This window comes from Neoarius graeffei, chromosome 7, assembly GCF_027579695.1.
Source record: "Neoarius graeffei isolate fNeoGra1 chromosome 7, fNeoGra1.pri, whole genome shotgun sequence".
NCBI classification, from domain to species: Eukaryota; Metazoa; Chordata; class Actinopteri; order Siluriformes; family Ariidae; genus Neoarius; species Neoarius graeffei.
In genome coordinates this window covers 76,162,134-76,183,973 of record NC_083575.1, presented here as the reverse complement: position 1 = coordinate 76,183,973, position 21,840 = coordinate 76,162,134, and the positions used below count along the sequence as shown (strand labels likewise).

Genomic DNA, 21,840 nt, shown 5'->3' with positions numbered 1-21,840 from the left:
AGCCAGGTGTCATGGACCCTGACATCCCCCTGGCCTCGGGGGGACAGGACATGGTGCCGGCTGCAGCAGCGGGGCCCAGCAAGCACTGTGGGGCTCCCCCACGCGTCTCTGCTTCCAAGGCGAAAAAGAAGCGCTCGGGCGATTTGGCTCGGAAGGTGGAGGTGATGTCCGCCGAGCTGGAGGAGATGAAGGCCCTGCTGGCGAATCTCCAGCCTCCGCTACAGGGTAGCAGTGTTCCCGCAGCCACCCTTGCCTGGCAGCCCGACCGTTCACCATCACCACCGCTTCTGTCACCAGCCGTGGATGCACGCGGCCTGGATGAGCTGTCGATCCAGGCGTCGGAGAGCTTTGACTGCGGTGGGTCTGATGGTCACGACTCCACCTCTCCGGCCGGTTCCCAGGCCACCAGCCATGGCACCGTGGCAGCGTCGGAAGGCGGACGCTCATCCATCCAGCCAACGCTGAGGGCTGCATTGGCCCGTCTGGGTTTGGACATGTCCCCGGTGGCCCAGCATCAGAGTGCTTTTTTCAGAGGCTCCACACAGCCTTCCTCGTTGTCTGTTCCGCCCTCGGCCCCATACATCGAGGAGTTACAGAGGTGTTTGGCAGACCCCAGATGCCTTTCCCACCTCCCTAGTGACTGCAGGGCCCTGGCAGCAATGCAGGACGCCCCTACCTCAACAAGCCCTGGACCGGAGTGCCCAGGTCGTCCAGGCGTGACAGCAGTTCGCTGGCCTCCGCCAGGTCTACCACCATGGGAATGCTGCCCAGTCCTTCAGGGGGCCCACACCGACTCCGTCTTGGCCACGCACCCGCCAGGAGACCAGACGGGTTGATGACTTTCATCGCCCCACCACCTCCCAGACCCACGGCACCACCCCCTACACCCAGTCCGCTCCTCGTCGCCCCCCTGGTGACCGACGGGGGCAGTCTGGGCGGCACTGACATCAGCGTGCTGGCGGTCGGCCGCTTTTCCAGCGAACAGCTCCAACGCTGGATAGCATTGACCCCAGACCCCTGGGTGCTGGTGACCCTCACCGAGGGTTACCGCATCCAGTTCTGCCGCCGACTGCCGCGTTTTCATGGGGTCAAACACACCACCGTGAGCCATCCGGGGAAGTCCCTTGTCCTCCGGCAGGAAATCGCCACCCTCCTGGAGAAAGGAGCAATCTCTCCCGTCGATAGGCAGAGACAGCAAGGTGGGTTCTACTCCAGGTATTTTCTGGTTCTGAAGAAGGACGGCGGTATCCGCCTGATCCTCGACCTGAGGTCCCTCAACTCCCACTTGAAGACCATGAGATTCCGCATGCTGCATACAGTGGATGTCTTACACCACATCCAGGCGGGCGACTGGTTTGCCACCGTCGACCTGAAAGACGCCTACTTCCATGTTCCCATTGCGCCACACCACAGGCAGTTCCTGCGGTTTGCCTTCGAGGGCCAGGCTTTCGAGTTCAATGTTCTGCCCTTTGGGATATCGCTGGCACCCCGTGTGTTCACCAGGTGTGTGGCAGCGGAATTGGCAACACTTCAGGCATGGGGTTTGCGTGTCCTGCCTTACCTGGACGACTGGCTCGTCTGTTCACAGTCAGCAGCTCAGGCCCACACCCACATTGCGACTGTGCTCTCACATGTCGCAGAGCTGGGGCTCAGGTGAATTACAAGAAGAGCTCGCTGGTGCCCAGCCAGGAGACGATTTTCTTGGGCATGCACCTGGATTCGAGGTCGTTGATGGCAACCCCCTCCCAGACCAGGATCCACAACATCCGCCTGCTGCTTGGCCACTTCGGACGGGGCAGGTCACTCGCCCTGAAGACCTTTCAGTGCCTGCTGGGCATGCTTACGGCAGCCTCCTCTCTGGTCCCGCTGGGGCTCCTGGACTTACATCCACTTCAGAGGTGGCTCAACGGTCTCCACCTCCACCCAGCGCTGCACGGGCACAGGCTTGTGAAGGTGACGGATACTTTTTGCAGGCTCCTCCATCCATGGAGGAGGAGGGCTTACCTTCTGCAGGGTGTTCCGCTGGCGGCTATCCCCTCCCGGAGGGAGGTCATCACCACGGATGCTTCCCTGGGAGGTTGGGGTGAAGTCTGGCAATGCCGGACCGTCAGAGGCTGCTGGAGTCCAGGGCAGCAACAGCAGCACATCAACATGCTGGAGCTACGGGCTGTGTTCCTCGGCCTACAGCACTTCCTCCCAGGCCTGGCCGGCAGACACGTTCTGGTGCGGACGGACAACGCTACGGTAGTGTACTATATCAACCACCAGGGAGGCACCAAGTCCCTCCAGTGCTTGGAAGTGGCCGGCCAACTTCTGCGGTGGGCCCATCGACATCTCTTGAGCCTGCATGCCATGTACCTGCCAGGCACTGCCAACAGGGCAGCGGATCTGCTGTCCCGCCAGGACCCCGATCCCGGGTAATGGAGACTCAACCCAGCGGTGGTTCTCGCCATCTGGGAACATTTTGGCAGGGCAGAGGTGGACCTCTTTGCCTGCCAGGAGTCGACACACTGCCCTCTGTGGTTCAGCCTCCACGGCCCCAGCTCCCTGGGCCAGGACGCGCTGGTGCATGCTTGGCCGAGGCAACTGCTGTATGCCTTCCCCCCTCTGCCGCTGATCGTGCCAACCCTACACAGGGTTGCGATGGACCACCACGGGCTGCTGCTTGTCGCCCCTCGGTGGCCGGGCCGAGTGTGGTTTCCCAAGTTGCTGCAACTTCTGAACGGCGACCCCTGGTGCCTGCCAGTGAGGACAGACCTGCTATCACAGCTGGGAGGGCAGATCTGGCACCCGGATCCAGCCCATCTGCAGCTCTGGGTGTGGCCGCTGAAGGGCTGGACCCCCTGCTAGGTCTTTGTGAGCCGGCAGTGGTCAACACCATTGCAAGCTCTTGGCCACCCTCCACCAATGCCGTCTACGCCAACAGATGGAGGCTTTTCTCCAACTGGTGCTTGACTCGGGGGGAGGAGCCTACATGCTGCTCCCTGCCGACCATTCTACTGTTCCTCCAGTCTCTGTTTGACAAGGGTCTTACTCCTTCCGCCATCAAGGTCTACGCAGCTGCCATCTCTGCTCAGCATGCCAGAGTTGGGGGAAGGACCGTGGGGTCCCACCCCTTGGTGGCACGTTTCTTGAAGGGTGCTCTCCAGTTGAGACCCCCCCGACAGAGCCGGGTACCCACATGGGATCTTCACTTGGTGCTGCAGGCTCTCTGCGACGCACCGTTTGAGCCCCTGCTCACGGCAGACATTTCATGGCTCTCCCTGAAGACTGCTTTTCTTCTGGCCATTACATCGACGAGGCGCGTCGGGGAGTTACACGCGCTGTCAGTCAGTGGGGAGTGCCTGCAGTGGCACTCCGGCGACAGTGGGGTCACTCTGTGGCCTAACCCCTTTTTCCTCCTGAAGACCCTCTCTGCTACCTTCTTCAACCAGCCCCTTAGCCTTGCGGCGTTCGAGGCGGGCCATGGTGAGAGGTCGGAACTTTTGTGCCCAGTTCGCGCCCTCAGGGTGTACGCGTCCCGTACGGCGGGCCTCCGTAGGAGTGACGCCCTGTTTCTGTGCCACACAGGGCCGAGGAGGGGTCTGGCGCTCTCTAAACGGGGGCTATCCAAGTGGATAGGCGAGGCCATATTGCATGCCTACAGGCTCAGTGGCTCCCCGATTCCTCCGGCTGTCAGGGCGTATTCTGCACGGGGCGTGGCGGCCTCATGGGCATCAGTGAAGGGCGTACCCCTTTCAGACATATACAGCGCAGCCTCCTGGGCGTCCAGCTGCACCTTCACCAGGTTTTACCGTCTTAATGTCGTTCCACATAATCCTGTGGCAACGGCCGTCATTCCAGGCCCGTCGCAGCAGCACTGAGTACGGGTAGGCACTCCTCATGACCTGGTTGGTATTAGTCATCCATGTGCTGAAAGCACCGCCTCTGGCGGTCAGGAGAAACGAAATAGAACAAGGGTTATGTATATAACTGCGGTTCTATGAGTTTCAGATGACCGCCAGAGCTTGGCAGTCACTCGGAGTGTACACGAGAAGATTTGCCAAGAGGTCACTTCCTGGGTTCACCAGTCTTTTTTGCCGGGGTCACGGGGTGACGTCACCCAGGTCACACGTGACTTTGTTGTTACTATTACTCGACCTGCACGTTCGTGTGATGGATATCCATGTGCTGAAAGCACCGCCTCTGGCGGTCATCCGAAACTCATAGAACCGTGGTTATATACATAACCCTCGTTTTAAAGACGTAAAACTCAACAGTTTTTAAGCGTAAACTGTTTTAAACACAAATCAATTTGAAATCATTTCTCAGCAGGTTTAAAAGGAGTGTACCTGATGTGTATGTAAAAAGCTAACCTCAAATCCTCTGAGTTTACCTGACAAAATTTTGAAAATAATTTTGAATTTATTTTAAAGTGTTCTTTGACTTTTCATTTTTTTCTTAACGCCTTTACAATTACTCAAATGCACAAACACTCATTTATGTCCCTCAGTCTTGGTCACTTTCACCTATGCATTATAAAAAAAATTATAATGTATTTAAAATTTTCAGCGTAGTATTATTACGTTGATTCACTTTTTTCACTTTCAAAATAATAGATCTGTTTTTATACACTACACGGTCTGATACATGTGGTCTGAGTCTATTTCCACTAATTACAATTGCTATTTTCACCAGGCAGTTTCATCACACCAGGTTCAAGACTGATTATATAGAAGAGATGAATACAATCTAATGACAAATCAATTTTAAAAATCCCTCCGCTTACACCGATACACTGCAATCTATAATGTTGTATCATCATGTGGCCAGACATCAAAAGTACCTTTTATTAAAGCCACCCTGTGAGACAAAGATAAAACATTTTACCTGACCCTAGCCTGTAACTGGATAGTGGGCATACACTAAGTTTGTGAACGCTTTGTGTTATTATGAGTCAGTGAGTGTAACATCTACAAGAAAACACAACAGCCACCGCTAGTGATGTGATTGAAGTATCAGTGGCATTCATGTGGCTGAGGGTAACCTGTTTGTACTGTGTCATATCAGCTAAGGTGTGCACTGTGAAGCAGTACACAGTGGCTTGCATAAATAAATATTAACAGATAAGACATTTATAAATTAGAAAAAAGAACATTTCATAGATTCAGGACATGGAATTAAAATTGATTTTATTAAGATTAGACACAATGAATGTACATAACGTAGTCTGAGTGAAGACATTGCATTTTTTTTTAACAAATAAAAAACATAAAAGCTGTGATTGCCTAAGTATTCATCCTTGTTGCTGAGAAACCCCTAAAATAATTCCAGTGCAACCATTTGCCATCTAGAGTACCTGAATTAGTTGAATGGAGCCAACTTTTATGCAATTTGTGTACAATAATCTTGATATAACTACCCCAGTTTATTTGTGGACAGTGAAAAACAAGCAACATCATGAAGATCAAGAAGCTATTAAAACAAATCTGGGTCAGGTTCTGGAACGTTTGTAATATGATCAGAATTTCTCCCCAAAGTCCAGACAATGCTTGACATGCTCCACAGTACTTTTCCTCCCCATGCTATATGTACATATGTCACTGGAAACAGCTTAAACTGCCATTTGATTTGTAGGCATCTTTAAAATAAACATCCCTTATATTGTTTGTACAACATTACATTATAGTACATTATGCTACATGACATACACTACAGGTGAAAAATCTTAGGCACATGTAAAGTAATGCTGTAAATCAATGTTGCTTTGAAAATAATGATATTAAACATTAAAACAAAATGAAATAATAATTAAACTTTTTTCTATATTAAAAGAAAATGCACTATAAAGAGCAGTAAACAACATTAAACTGACACAAGGCCAATATTTGGGACACTTCATGAAGTTTTATGAGAATATTGGTGAGTAAATTTGTCTAAATTAAAACTTTGACTGTTGCTTTTGTTGTTGCTGGAATCAGTTTATTAGTTGATGTTGGACTGTTACATATGTTCCTTTCTTTACTGACATACTAACATTTTTCAAGTACTGTTTGTGAAATATTGTTTTTACTGACCCAGCATTCTAGTCCTAAAATTCCTAAAATAAACAACTAAGATGAAATTTGTCTAAAATAATTAGGCAAACTAAGACTTTTGCACAGTGTTATACATAATCCACCACATAACAATAACCATCAAACACCCCCCCCCATCCCCCATCTGTCATTAAATAGTTTTAATATTTGAGTTTCAGTCTCTGGTTTTATCAGCCAGTCTGAAACATTTTTAAAACAACCATGTTAGAAAATGCATCCCTGACACCACTTCCAAATGACAAAGCAAGAAAAGCAAAGCATTAGACTTACAGCATGTTGTTCTCTCAGGATGCTCGTCACTGACTGGTGGATAAATTCAAATTTAAACTTTTAATTTTTGACAACATGTGCTGTATTTGATGATTGAACTTATGATTTCACGTTTTTTTTTAATCTGGTCTCTAAGATAAAAAAAAAAATCACTTAATTTTGTTTACACAGTACTGTCTGTTAAAACTCTCTATGCTCGATAGTACTTTCCCTGAAAACATCTACAAAGAGTAAATTGCTGTGCTAAACCAATATCCCATATAAAGAATATAACATTATAATATAGGAGTACTCCATGTGATATACATAATTAAAAAAAAAACCCAGATCATCAGTGCTTATAGTAGCATGTTACATCAAATACAATTAGACAGAAAGATCCTTAAAATTGTAGCACTTAACAGTATTTCTGTTTTTCAGTATTTTTGTTTAGACATTTTTCTTAACTGGATACTTCAAAATCAATTTCTTTTATATTCTCAGCTTTTGTCTTTCTAAAGGAGATCATCATCATACAGTCTCCATTATAGTATAATGCACAATATTCCTATTCCTGAAATCTGCGCTTGTTGCTCTAATTCTGAATATCTTCGTCGCCACTCTCTTTCATTTGCTTCTGCTGCTTTGAGAGCCTGTGCTTTTGAAAACAAATCATAGCTATAATAACTATAATTGTTTCCCCTCAGCATCTCATGAATCTTTTGCAGGAATTGATCTACTTGGGTACGGTCCTGCGACCTGTTGTTAAACGCATGGTATCTCTGTTTGCATGCAGATATTAGGTCCTGAAGGGGAGATCCAGCTTCACGGATGTAGCGTTCTATGGTTTTATTGTCAAACTCAAGGTCATCTCCATGAGTGAAGACCACAATCATATGCTTGCACACATCATCACCAAAGATTTCTTGAAATTTCCTGACAGTGTTTCTCTCCTCTTCAGTGTGACGCCTCACATCAAGCAGAAGAAGAAATGCATGAGGACCAGGAGCTACCATTTGTGCACCTCTCACAGTCTCTTTTTTAATGAACTCAGCAGACATTGTTGTGTCGTATAAACCAGGTGTGTCAATGATGGTAATACTTTGTTGATAATTCTTGTTTCAGATGCGCATTTCTTTGTAACAGACATGGCTCTTGCTTCAGATTTGAATACTCTCTCACCGAAAATGGTGTTTCCTGTGGCACTTTTGCCAACCCCTGTCTTGCCCAGGAGGACCAAGCGCAGTGGATCTTTGTCTGTAAAATAATGCAACAATACTTGAAGATTTAGCTCATATTTTGGATTTTCAATATTTATTTCATAAATTCAATATATGTTTGAATTTGTTGATTATCGACAGTGTTTTAAAACCAAGATTTAAATGAAAAGCTTAAGCTATTTGCATACTGTGGTTATAGAGATGTTCACATCCAAACAAGGTTTGGACTTGAACATCTCTATAAATGTCCAAACATTTAAGTTAAGGTGATTTAATAGACTACTAGTAGCTTCTGCCAAAATAAGAAAACAAAAACAAGCAAACAAAAACAAAAAATTGGCTTCTTGTTTTTATTTATCTGCAATAAACAAAGTTAAAATTTAGCCACTAGATTGCAGTAAACTATGAAAATATGAGCCAAAAATCATGCATAGTTTTACATATAATTTTGTAAATAAAAATTAGCCAAGAGGTAATAAACGCGAAGACTAGAAGCTTTTTGATCTGTTTAATGTTTGATAAAAATTAAATACAGCATGCTAATATTAACTTTATCTTTTATCGTTTACGATGATGATGTTTATACAAATTAGCACCTTGCCATTTCACACTCACCACAGGCAGCCATGGTTATTGCAGTATTGCAGTTGATAGTGTCTTCCTTTCGTGTTAGTTTTTAAAATGAATTTCTCAAATCTTTCATAAGTTTTATATACTGGTGTGGGCTTTGTAGACCCGCCTTTCTGATGTACACAACCATAAATGGATAACTTGGTTCATGAGGCTGGACTCTTTACAGCCTTAAATAGTTTCAGCCTCAGTCTACCACAACTCTTTTGTCTGCTTCTCTGTCGACTTCACAAAGGTGAGTTTTATTTTTAGATTATCTCATGTCTTATGAACATACTGTAAACATGCTCTGGTTCTATCTATTACAGTTAGTTTCAATATAGAAGAAACAAAAATGCTCAGCATAGGTTACCCAAATAAAACAAATTCTGGTTGAATTTTTCCAGCATTACCCAGACAGTTTTACAGAAAACACTGGAGAAATATTTTGTTGATATTAGTTCTGTTCAGTATATTCCCTTTTGTGAAATCCCTGAAGAAGTGAGTTAGATAAATATTGGAATGTGGATGTTCGGATATTTGAAATGTTACATCAGGAAAACAAAGACACAAAGAAAAAAATGTGAAAACAATTCTTCATATTTTTTTCAGGGACTTTTTCTTTCAAACTGTTGTGATTTCAGATCACAATGTCTGCAAAGGCAAAGAAGACTTTGACTGATAATTCAGTCCAGATCGTTTTAATTGGTGCTACTGGCTCTGGTAAGAGCTCTTCTGGAAACACAATATTGGGCAAAAAACTGTTCAAATCAGCAGCATCTGCAAAGTCTGTGACACAGCAATGTGAAACTGCTACAGAGATAATCAATAGCTGGAGCGTTACAGTAGTAGATACTCCAGGCTGGGACTGCACTGCACTCACTGAATGTGAGGTCATGTCCCAAATAAAACAGGCTCTACAATGTCTTGATGGACCTTTCTCCTTTCTCCTGGTCATACGTGTTGGCTCAATGGAATCTGAAGAAGAAATTAGTAAAATCTCTAAACTTCAAAAGGTGCTTGGCCGCACCTTTCTGGATCACACCACAATCCTGTTTTCATGCAGTGATGACCTTGAGGGGAAAGATTTTAAGGAGTTTATTAAGGAAGGAGGTAAAGAGTTTCGTAATCTGTTAAAGCAATGTGGTAACAGATACCACTGCTGGAACAATCGAGATAACAGGTCTGATGAGGCAGTGGAAGAACTGCTAAAGAATTTAAAAAAAGACAGAGATGATAAATCCAAGTTCCCAAGCAGAAAACCCTTCTGCTTTTTCCTCTTCTGGTGACCAGCAAGAAAATGCAGTGACTAATAAAAAGAGATCTGGAGACGCAATCGGCTCAGAAATGGGTATGTCTGAAAATCAAATCAGAGTTTTATTCCTTGGAAGGAACAGAGTGGGAAAGACTTCAAGCATCAAAACCCTTCATGAAAAATGCGTACAACATGAAATCGTCGGAGGTTCAATTTATACATGCCCAATCTCTGGACTGAGTCTGAAGCTGATAGAATCTCCTGGCTTTGATGATAATCTGAAACAAATTCAGGAGGCCATCTCCAAATCTGTGTCCGATTGCTCTCCTGGACCTCATGTCATTATTATAGTGCTCAGCGTGGAGCGCTTCACTCCAGCAATAAAGACATGTACAAGATTGTCTTGGACGAAATGCCAGAAAATACACAATGATTCTCTTCACTGGAGTGGATAATTTGGAAGGACAAACCACTGAAACCTTCATTCAAGGGAATCCACATCTCAGTGAATTAGTGAAAATACATGAGAACAGATTTCATGCACTCAATAACCGAGACATCAGCAATAAGCCCCAAGTGGATGAACTGCTGAAGAAGATCAATTTAATGTATGAACAAAATCATAAAGAATATTACACAGATTCTGATCACAAAAAAGGTATTAATTTAAGTATAAAAGTAGGATTACAGTTAAATGTAATTTTCATGTTTTACATATGTGTGAGCAGATAACATTAATTATTATTTTTTATTTAACAGGAATGCCATCTTCAAGCAGTGGTTGGTTTAGTCATGCAAAAACAACGGTCACAACTGGTTTAACAGGAATCAGGACTCATCTGGGATTGTCTGATTAGCCTAAGTATATCTGAACTTTTGCTTATTGTGAATATGATTATAATTATATTCATAATTTATTATTTTTGTTTACATTAATCTTGATATGAGTACATTTAACACAAACTGATTCTCACTTTCATGCATGCAAGTAGTTTGGCTCCATAATGTATATAATAAGTAAAATATGGCTTGGTGGTGTCGTGCTTTCCACTGTTGCCTCACAGCAAGGAGGTTCGGGGTTCAACTCTGTGGACTGACTAGAGGACTTTCTGTGAGAGGATTGCATGTTCTCCTCGTGCCTGCATACCTCGTCCTTGGAGTGCTCTGGTTTCCTCCCACACTCCAAAGACATTAGATCTACTGACTAAACTCACCATAGGTGTGAGTGTGAATGGCTGTCTGTCTCTCTGCATTAGGCCCGTGATAGAGTTAGGGCGATCTGTCCAGGTGTACCCCACCTCCTGTCCAGTGTCAGATGGGATTGGCTTCACCTCATCCATGACCTGTTATGGATAAGCAGTATAGAAAATAGCTGGATGATGTAAAACCACCATCAGCTCACTCTCTCTTGGTGTGGTTATGTGAAATGTACTATACATTGCAATTCATGCTTGTTATTTTTCCTTTTTGATTGTAAACCAATGTATATTGCACTTTCTTGTAATACTATCCATTGTATCATGAAATTTTACAGATATCATAACCTTATCATTTGTATTTACTGGCTTGTTTTGTGATTCGTGTTTGTAGCTCCTCAACAATAAACAAGAATAAAATACAGATAAACTGCAACTGTTCAACTGCTGATCCCCCCCCCAATTTTTAAAATTATGTCTACAGCATATAATTTGTACATTTTATTGGCATTGTTTTAAAATGGGGCAGGGATATATGATTCAGTGATTCGTCTGAGTATTTGTTTTATTTATGATGCTTGGGTTTTTGTCATTAATCAGCTATAATAAAAACACTTGGAAAAATAAACTGCTCATTTTTTCCTGCTGAGTCCAATGTATAAATACAAGTGTGTTGGAAATGGACAGAGAATATAAACCAGAAACCAGTTGTGATTTTAAATAGTTGTCCTGCTATTGTTGCATGAGCGCCACCATGTGGATATATATTAAAATCTTTGCTTCTAGAGTTCATCACTAGATGGAGTCCTTGAATTAGGCTCCCGGTGTTGCTGGTTCTCTCAGAGACGTGGCATTGATCGTTTTACCTGCCCTCAGTATGTCTCACTTTAATATCTGTAAGTGTATTCCCCCACTCTGTATTCTCTCCAATCTGCTCAGCATGCAGAAGTCCAAGCTTTACAAAACACACTACAAAGGGCAGTAAACGAGAAAATTGAGGACTTAGTCTGGATCACAGTTTCAGAATACTGTTTTCAGACTACGATGGATGATGGATATTTGGGAACAAAATAGATATATTAATTCCAAATGAAAGCCTTTAAAACAAGCTGAACTTTGGAAGCTGATCAGTAACTTAGGGTGAAATATTAACGCTCATCGGCAACGGTTTTAATTTTATGCACATTTAAAAAAAAAAAAAAAAACTTTATTCATCACATGCACACTTCAAGCACAGTGAAATTCATCCTCTGCATTTAACCCATCTGAAGCAGTGAACACGCGCGCACACACCCAGAGCAGTGGGCAGCCCAGAGCACCCGGGGAGCAGTCAGGGGTTCGGTACCTTGCTCAAGGGCACCTCAGCCCAAGGCCGCCCCACGTCAACCTAACTGCATGTCTTTGGATTATGGGGGAAAACGGAGCACCCAGAGGAAACCCACGCAGACACAGGGAGAACATGCAAACTCCACACAGAAAGGCCCTCGCTGGCCGCTGGGTTCCAACCCAGAACCTTCTTGCTGTGAGGCGACTATGCTAACCATTACACCACCACCACCATTTGAAACTTTATATGTTAAAAAACCCTCTGTAATTTTCTTCTGGTCCCAAGAAGTATTGTTAATAAGTAATAATTAAAATAAGTTAGCGCAGATTGCGGCGAATTTCTGTTTGGCGATTTTCGTGACCACTCGTCGTGTGACGTCATTTAAGCCAAACAAACCGCTTGAGTTGAGTCCACTTCTGTTTACTTGCATTGCCGTTCGGCTTGGGTGCAGACGTGCATTCAGCAATTTACAAAGAAAAACCATGCCTTATTGTTGTGCAGTGAACTGTAACAACGGGACCGGTTCAGGAAAAAGGTTTTACCTTTTTCCGAGAGAGGAGAAGAGGCAGAGAGAGTGGATTAGCTTTTTCCGGAAGAGGTGGAGCAAGAGGATTGGCTTTTTCCGAAAAAGGAGAAGAGGCGGAGCGAGTGGGTTGGCTTTTTCTGAAAGAGGAGACGAGGTGGAGAGAGTGGATTGTGCGTGTGAAGCCAGAAGGTTGGCTTTTTCTGGAAGAGGAGATGAGGCGGAGAGAGTGAATTGTGCGCGTGAAACAAAATCAAGCAGTCAAAGAAGAAATGGACCAGCGACGCTCAAGCAAAAAGGAGAAGATTGGAGGTAAACATTTTTACTTTTGCTTGAAATTGACAAGTCAAGAATCCTGAGGGATCCTGTACAATCATTGTGGAAATGAGACAAAGGGATATTTCCTCCATTAGAGTAGGCTATAAATAGTATAATGCCGCGGATGGCAGGCTAATGTGGCCTACCGGCGCACTGTCAAGTAATCGTTACCTATATCCACTAGGGAGGACGGTTTAATTATTGTTCAAAAGGGCTTTTATTTAGTATTACGACGAAAGTAGGAATTTATCATAACTACCAGGATAAATCGTTTGGGCGCGAGTCTTGTTGAGGTCCGGGTTCACCGCGATCAGAGTCGGCCGAGTCGCTGTCCGATTCCGAGGCCGCACGGTCAAACCAGTGAGTCACGTTCACGATTGCTTTGCAATAACCATAGATTCATACATATATGGTTTCACCTCTCGATATTCAATTTGGAGAGTTCCTACTTCAAAATCGCTATCAGACATTTTACACAACCTCTCACGACCAAAGTCCGTACACGTGTGCTTGGTTCACAGGTAAACACAGAACTGCTCCTGGTCTGTTTGGCTTAAATGATGTCACGATGACGGTCCCCTGGCGGTGAAAGTGCGCATAAGTGAGATGTAAACAAACCTTTGGAAATTGGGCAAAACAGTACATTTTAACCGTTTTATTCAATTTTAGGGTGCAAATTAGAGACTATGAAAATTTAATTCACTTTTTGGGTTGTTCTTCTAGACAGTAAAGTTGATATTCTACGGTTCACCTCCTTTCATTGCCTATGACCTTTAAGGTGCATTCTCTGTGTTATTAGAGCACAATAGTACAATGTATGATTTTGGTTCCCACTTTAATGTTGCCTAACAGAGCCAGTAGGAGGGGAACTGGAATATAGAAGGGATTTCCGGTAAGCTAAAGCATGGTTGTTAGATGTGTCGTGTTCTCAATAAATGCCAGTGGTTTAACCCAAGCCTGTTTATTTTTTATATCCACGAGCACGAACATAACATGGTGTCAAAAATGGAACTGGCGAGAAACGCAGAATTTAAAACAGCAATCGACTTCATGGAAAAATAATAAGAAGGAATGTGTCAAATTCCAGAGGCATGCTAGTGCTAGCAAAAGGACATGTTCAGCGAGAGCAGCATGCAAGCAGAGGCTAACGTTGGTGAAAATATTTCGGGCTACTAACAACTGAAGCAAGCAAGAGAAAATCCTGTACCCTTTCTGTTTCCCGCCATGGATAAACTCAGTCCTCCCACACCTATGCAGTTCAGCGGTAGTCTTGCTGAAAATTGGAAATGTTTCAAGCAGAGATTTAATATAAATTTGGCTGCAAGTGGAGTGGGTGGAGGAGATGAGAAGCTAAAATCATCCATTTTTCTTCATGGTATAGGAGAAGATACATTATAGCTTTCAAATTGATGAGGGAAATGTAACATTGACAGAGCTAATGGTGAAGTTCGAGGACTACTTTGTGCCAAGTAAAAATGTCACTTGAGAGGTACAAGTTTTTCTTTGCTGATCAGAAAACAGGCATGAGTTTTGATCAGTACTTAGCTGAGCTTCACACTCTGAGCAAGACATGTGAATTTGGAAATTTGAGAGACCCATTTGTCAGAGATAGAATCATATGTGGAATTCCTAATAATGGGCTCAGAGCATGTTTACTGCGTGAACATGATTTAACGCTAGAAAGAGCAGTAAACATGTGTAGAGCAGCGGACACCACTCGCATGCAGGTGAGGGAGCTGTGCAGAGATGAAACAGCAGCAGTGCATGCGGTAAAACCTGTTTTAAACTTCTCCAGAACTTTATCCCTGACCTGTCTGGTGAGTTCTTTGGTTTTCATGATGCTGTTTGTTCTTCAGTGTTCTCTAACAAACCACTGAGGCCTTCACAAAACAAGTATATTTATGCTGAGAGTAAATTACACACAGTAGGACTCTATAAACTAATAAGATGACTTCTGAAGGCAATTGATTGCACTGGATTGTATCAGAGTACAGGGGGCTGAATACTAATGCACATCACATTTTTCAGATTTTTATTTGTTTAAAATTTTGAAGACCATTTATCATTTTTGTTTCACTTCACAATTATGTGATACTCTGTGTTGGTCTATCACATAAAATCTCAATAAAAAACTTTTAAGTTCGTGGTTGTAAGGTGGAAAAATGTGAAAAAAGTTCAAGGGGTATGAATACTTTTTCAAGGCACTGTATGTCTAGATCCACAGGATCTTAACAGGGCGAAAAGCATGAACATTTTAAGTTGCCCACTGTTAGAACCTGTGTCTGTCTCAGTTCAGATGCGTTGACGTAAGAGCGCTCTGGAGCAGGGTTGAAACAAACCACACGAGTTAAATCAATCTGGTTTATTCAGGCACTGCTCAGTGATACACAGAGAGAGCAGGGTTTATATACATCAGAAGCTTGCGTGACAAGATAAGTAAGGGGCTCGGGGGCACAAGGTGAACTCGCCAGATAAGGAGTCGTTTTTATTATACATGAAAGAGCAGACCATACACCCCCTAGAACAGGAGGAACCAGGAATGTGGTTTCAGCGAAACTAGAAGGTACAGAGAAAATAAAAGAGTATGTTCTCGCGATTATGCACGTTTACCAGGGTGTGAAAGGGTCATAAGTTCAGTACAGCTATGCACGAGAACACACATACAATCTTACAATCCCCTCTTTTATACTTTGTTTACAGAGTATAACTACAGTTTAGACTCTAATGTATTGGCAGACATAGGGGTGTAACCAGAGTGCGCAACCATCATATTGTAGATCCTATCCATACAGCAACGAAACAGAAAAGGGCCACATATGCAAACGAGAAGACCAATCACCAGTACAGGAATAATCATAGAGATGTATGGGGCCAGTCCCCCAAAGAGGACATGCAGCCACCCCCAGCCCCAAGTAGAGCTGGCCTGCTCGTCCATTTTTAAATCATGGGCTACTTGTCGCATTTTTTCTAGCTGACGTGTAATGTCACCTAAACTCGGATCATCATTAGCGGGGACGAAAGTGCAGCATGAATCATCTACCATAGCACAGACACCACCCTCCTTGGCGAGGAAAATGTCCAGGGCCATGCGATTTTGAGTAGTCATTAAGCGCAATGCTGTTAACTCGACACGGATGCCTTCTATGGCGGCGTTAGTGGCGTTAACGAAGGTAGCCAGACGATAGTGAGTCACTTCCAGTTGATTCCAGACCTGGGTTAGACCGTATTGGGGAACTAATGATTGCCAGAATTTATTCCATTTGCTTTCTAATTGATGTTCGGGCGGCGGGAAGGAATCGTCGCTTACAGAACGCCTGGTGCGCGGACGTCCCGGAGACTTACCTGATGGCAAGACAATCATGATTTTGCTTTTAAATTGTGTTAGACCACAACGTCCGTTCCACATAAATGGAAGGGAGAGATAAACTCTTGTCCCGCAGACCCAATACCAATCATCGCCTAACGGGTCGGTGCCTACTATGTCGGGGGCAATGACAGAGCAGTTCCGGGAAGATGTACATGTGGCATTTTGAAGATAGGCTTCATATGTACTCGAAGAATTATACTCATCCAGGATTGTTCCACAATGCTGTCGGGAGAGCAGTCCTAATAAAAAGTTCGTATTTCCCTGTCGTTCTACACACACTGGGAACACAAATTTTGGTGGTACCTGAGCCGAGAACCCTTGAGGTCGAAACATTTCTGGAATCCAAAACTTCCGCATCGTTCGTATAGATTTTAAGCAATCAGTTAGGTTATTCGACGTGTTCTTGTGACAATTGTGCAAGCCTTTTACCTGCGAGTGGTTAGAGAATTCGGAATGAGTGTGTGTTTGATTAACTGTATACCCTCCCAGACACACCAAAGTTAAACATGAGCGAGCTAACTGTTGTAAGGCGCCAAACGAGCCGTTCTGCGACCTAGGAGCGAGAGACACAGATGCTGAGCTCACAGGCATTAAATGACAGACATAACATGATTCATTAGTATGTTGTTTAGCAGTCCAATTGGCAAATCGCCAAAAAACGTTGTCCTCGTGGCTGGCTTGAGCGGGATTCCCTGCTCCAAGCGCTAAGACCAATACCAGAAGGAAAGTCATACTGGTCACTGACTTTGTTCTTTCTGTGTCCACAGGATGTAGATAGTTGAAGGTAGCCCAGGCTCACGTGTCTTCCAGATTCCTCAGTTCAGAAGTCTGCGGGACGCACCGACCATCCCCTCTTTGTAGATCAGCCGAAACCGGATCACTCCGGATGCTGGAAAGGGGATCCCTGAAAAGGCCGTCAGCTATTGTCACAGCAACTTTCTGAAACACAAAAACCTGTTAAGCATCAACAATATAGATTTCTATTACATTGGAGCCTTCTTTATTCGACTGGCATGAATCCACTGTGGAAAAAGGTCAGTTAGTACAGCCGTTCGAGTTACAGCGAGCACATCCGTGGGTTCACTGTAGGGCGGTTCCTCCAAAGGAGCGCCTAATTTCGCAAATTTCTTTACCAACACTTTATCCCCTACCTCAAAGGGGTGAGTGGGTGCCTCAGGAATGGGAGGCTTTTTGGAATTTAGTCTCGTCCAGTACTCATCCAACACCCGCATGAGACCCACGGCGTACTCACTGAGATGTACATCAAGATCACTCGTTCCTATAGCCTGCATACCTCTGCGCCAGGGTGTAGGAAAAGGCCGGCCCATCACGAGCTCATACGGAGACAGGTTGTCGAGGGCCACTTGAGCGGTCATTCGCATGTCAGCGAGGACTAAGGGTAAAATTTGTACCCAATTTTTAGTACCAGCTTCTTGCATGGCTTTACGCAGCTTACCCTTGATTGTTCTATTTGCGCGCTCCACAATGCCGGAGGATTGTGGATGGTACGGGATGTGGAATCGCCAATGGATCTTTAAGTCTTTACACAGTTCTTGTGTCACCTTAGAGGTGAACGGCGTACCTTTGTCAGAGTCTATCCCTACCGGGAGACCATAACGCGGAATGATTTCTTGCGTCAATTTGTTTACCGCCGTGCGAGCGTCTTCTTTCCCGCAAGGGAAAGCCTCCACCCATCGTGAAAATTTGTCGACCATGACCAAAAGATACTTAAAGGGGCCCTGCTTTGGCATGTGAGTGAAGTCAATCTGCCATTCCTGGAACGGCGTGTCAGGTATGGGAAGGTGCTGATGTACCGCGCCTGGTTTAGATGGATTATTCTGGGCGCACGTTAAACATCTGTCTAGAATGTGATGTACATCGGTGTGTATTTTGTCGATGCAAAATATTTTGGATAAATCCTCCACTACCCCCCTTCGTCCGCGGTGAGTGGGACCATGAAACTCGCGGACGAGAAATGGAGTGCAATGTCTAGGCAAACAAAGGCGGCCCTGAGCATCGATCCGAACGCCGTCAGACGGCTGCGCGCCGCATGAGTCCCAGAAATGGTTGTCTGAGGCCGAAGCGGAGGCCTGGAGGGAGATCAAGTCAATGTCCGGAAGAACGGCACTAATCATACGACTGGATGAGACCAGGGAGAGAGTAAGCGAAGGCGGAAAAACACCGGAGGCAGCCGCGGCTTTGGCAATGCGATCGGCGAGAGAGTTTCCCCTGATCTCAAAAGAGTCCCCAATACAATGAGCACGAGTCTTAACAATGGCTAAAGAGCGCGGGAGAAGACACGCTGTAATAAGATCAGTAACAAGCGAAGAATGAGAAATGGGCTTACCGTCTGCAGTGGTGAACCCACGCGAAGCCCAAATCCGACCAAAGTCGTGAGCAACGCCGAAAGCGTAACGTGAATCAGTGTAGATAGTGACGTCTGTGTCCTGGGCAATAACACATGCACGAGTTAGAGCGTATAGTTCGGCAGCCTGAGCCGAGGAGAAAGGAAGAGAAAAAGCTTCAACAGTTTCATCAGGAAGGCGGCACACAGAATAACCACACACGAAAACGCCGTCAGAGGGGCGTGAGCACGAGCCGTCCACAAACAGCGAATCACCTGAAAGTAACGGGGTGGAGCGTAAGTCGGGGCGGATACTTGTCTCGAAAAGAATGCTAGAAATGCAGTCGTGTGTTTCAGAAGGAAGAAAATCATCCTGTGAATTGAGGAGGCGCTGAAGCGCGTGCGCGAGAGAATCAAAGGAGGAGGAGGGCTTAACAGTAAGGTTTTCGGTGGCCAAAAGAATAGACTCGTATCCAGAGCGACGCTGCGCAGATAAATGCTGGGTACTGAGGTTCTTTAAAACGTGCACTACATCATGTGAGGTGTGGAGAACGAGCGGGTGAGACAAAACCAGCCGTTCAGCGTCCGTGACCATGACAGCACATGCAGCCACCGCCCTGAGGCAAGCAGGGAGACCCTGTGCCACAGAATCAAGAGTTTTAGAGAGGAACGCACAAGGCCGCATACCCCCCCCGTGCTCCTGCGCCAAAACCCCAGACGCAGTTCCCTGCTGGTTGCACACATATAAATGAAACGGCAAACGGTAATTCGGAAGTCCGAGAGCAGGGGCCGAGCATAAAGCCTGTTTCAAGGCCCTGAAGGCCGTCAGCATCTCATCAGACCACACCAGGGGCTGAGTCAAAGGGTCCGAGTGCAGAATTGCAGAGCGCAGACACTTGTCATAGGTGGAACAGTCAGGAATCCACTGGCGGCAGTAATTGATAAGTCCCAGAAAAGCCATGAGGGCGTGTTTGGTGGCAGGCACCTGAGTGTCTAGGATGACCTGCACACGCTCGGGGCTGAGCCTGCGGGAGCCCTGGGAGAGATCGTGACCCAGATATCGAACAGTGGGGAGGCAGAACTGAAGCTTAGTTCGTGAGACCTTGAAACCTTCTTGCGCCAGAAGAGAGAGGAGAGCGAGTGTGGCTTTAGCGCAAAGGTCCTCGTCCTCCGCCGTTACCAGAAGATCATCCGCGTATTGGAGCACGGAGGAGCCCGAGGGGAGGCACAAATCGGCCAAGGCGTCCCTCACTACGGCTGTAAAAACCGCGGGGGAATCGACATATCCTTGGGGTAACCTGGTCCATGTGTACTGCTTTCCCCTGTGCGTAAAAGCGAACAGGGGCTGCGTGTCGTGGCCCACAGGGACGCTGAAAAAGGCAGAACAGAGATCAATCACAGAGAAAAACGCATGTTCACACGGAATCGAGGCCATAAGAGAGGGAACGTCTGGAACTAATGGGGCGACTGGGATAATTAACTCATTAATCTTACGCAAATCCTGGGTGAAACGCCACGTGCCGTTGGGCTTCTGCACCGGATTCACTGGGGTGTTATAAGGGCTGACACAGGGAACAACCACACCTTGCTCTAGGAGAGAACACAGAACATCATCAATGCCAGACAGTTTAGCTGGGGAAAGGGGGTACTGTTTTACATATACTGGCGAAGAGTGTTTAATGACCGCCTCGTAAGGGGTACAGTTAACAAAGCCCACCTCGTCCTTATGTTCCGCCCAAAGAGAAGCTGGGAGATCAGAAAGAGAGGGTGTGAGGCAGGTAACGGCACAAGCAGCATTGAGAAGGTTATGGGGGAGAGAAAGAGAGGTGAGGGCAAGAGCAGCCGACGAAGTGTCGTCTGGTATGTCAACAACCATGTGTGAGCCACTAAAAGAAATAGAGAGCCCTAGGAGGCTCATGAGGTCCCGTCCAAGCAGGTTAAAAGGGCAATCAGGCATGCAAACAAAGGAGTGAGAAAACTTCAGTAAAGGATCAAGGGCACAAGTAACAGAAAGGGGGGGCGTGCAACTGGAATGGAAAGGAACCCCTTCTATTCCCACAGAGCTTACAGACCGTGTAGATAAAGGACCCGCATATTCCCTCCCCACTGAGGACATGGTAGCCCCGGTGTCGAGTAAAAAAGGATATTCAGTCCCTGCCAGGCATAAAACAATAGTGGGAAGATCTTCGTTAAGAGGGGAGCTGAATAAAAGATTTAACATAGCAACGGTCGGGGTTTCATCGCTCTGAGGGCAGCCCTATGGGCGGGCAGGATTTCTCTGCCCTGTGGGGCTTGAACCGGCGCGCATGACGGGTTTCTCGCGTTCCTGCTCATCTCGCTGTTTCGCATGACATTCTCTTATCCAGTGCCCCTCTTTTCCACAATAGTGGCACTTTCCATTTCTCCTCCCTCCCCCACCGCGCGGCCCCATTCGGCGACCCCTCTCCTGTCGGCCATCCACCCGTCCGCCCGGCACAACAGATAAACATGCTTTATTCATCTTACAGTCTAGGAGACCATCGCTCTCCAGCGTGCGTACTCGCTCCCCGGCCTGACGGAGGACCAGATTATTCCGGTCACTCCAGTGATGTTTTAAAACGCTCTGTATTTCGGGGCGACAATTAGACAAAAAGGTGGACAAGAACATTGGGTTCGGGTTTGCCAAATTGAGTTCGAGACCTCCCAAATGTTGCCAAACTTCCCCAAAGCGTTTCCAAAAGGCCGACGTCAGCTCAGAACGCTCCTGTTTGCAATTAGTGACCTGTGACAGGTCTCTATTTGCTTGTTTTAAGGCGAGCAGGTATCGCGTCAACTGCTCACGAAGCTGCTGCAGTGCGTTCAGCGTGTCCTTCCAAAAGAAGGTAGTCACGGTGCGCCGACGCGGGCGACCGTCATCCCCTTCATACTCTTCCTTAATATTTTCAGCTTGATCATTGACGGGGGCGAGAACCTGAACGTTTTCTAACAGGGCTGTCTCATCATATGCGCCTCCTAATTTATTTTGCAGAATAAACCGGTAATCAGCTCCCGTAAGCTGACAATTACGAGAAACATTAATTAACTGATCAACAAAAAGCAAGGGCTTATCGGGTGACGGAAGAAGCGAGATGATGTCCTTAAGAGCCGACGGGGACGGAGGAGTTATATCAATACCACTGCGCTTTGCGACCCATACACAAGCAGCGTTTTGTGGCGGATAAGGACGCGAGCCGGCGTCTGGACCCACATCGTCGGGATTATCCCAATCGTCATCATCAGTGTCATCATCGGTATCGTCACTACTTTCTTCGTCTTTGCCGTTCTTGGCTGATGCAGGCGCACCCTTTATCCCTCCGGGACGCTGCCCTCTGTCAAC

The 21,840-nt window shown here is 45.9% G+C and overlaps 1 protein-coding gene and 1 long non-coding RNA gene across 2 annotated transcripts; one reads left to right on the top strand and one right to left on the bottom strand.

Moving 5' to 3' along the window:
• Positions 1-6,674: 6,674 nt before the first annotated feature.
• Positions 6,675-8,642, bottom strand: LOC132888770 (uncharacterized). The gene is given in 3 exon segments (XM_060924865.1): positions 6,675-7,428; positions 7,431-7,583; positions 8,162-8,642. Coding segments are annotated over 3 exon segments (723 nt in total). The 5' UTR covers positions 8,175-8,642; the 3' UTR covers positions 6,675-6,871.
• Positions 8,643-9,978: 1,336 nt separating this feature from the next.
• LOC132888771 (uncharacterized) lies at positions 9,979-11,234 on the top strand. Its single transcript, XR_009654969.1, has 3 exons — positions 9,979-10,068; positions 10,170-10,272; positions 10,475-11,234. It is a non-coding gene; the product is annotated as an uncharacterized LOC132888771 (long non-coding RNA).
• Positions 11,235-21,840: the final 10,606 nt, after the last annotated feature.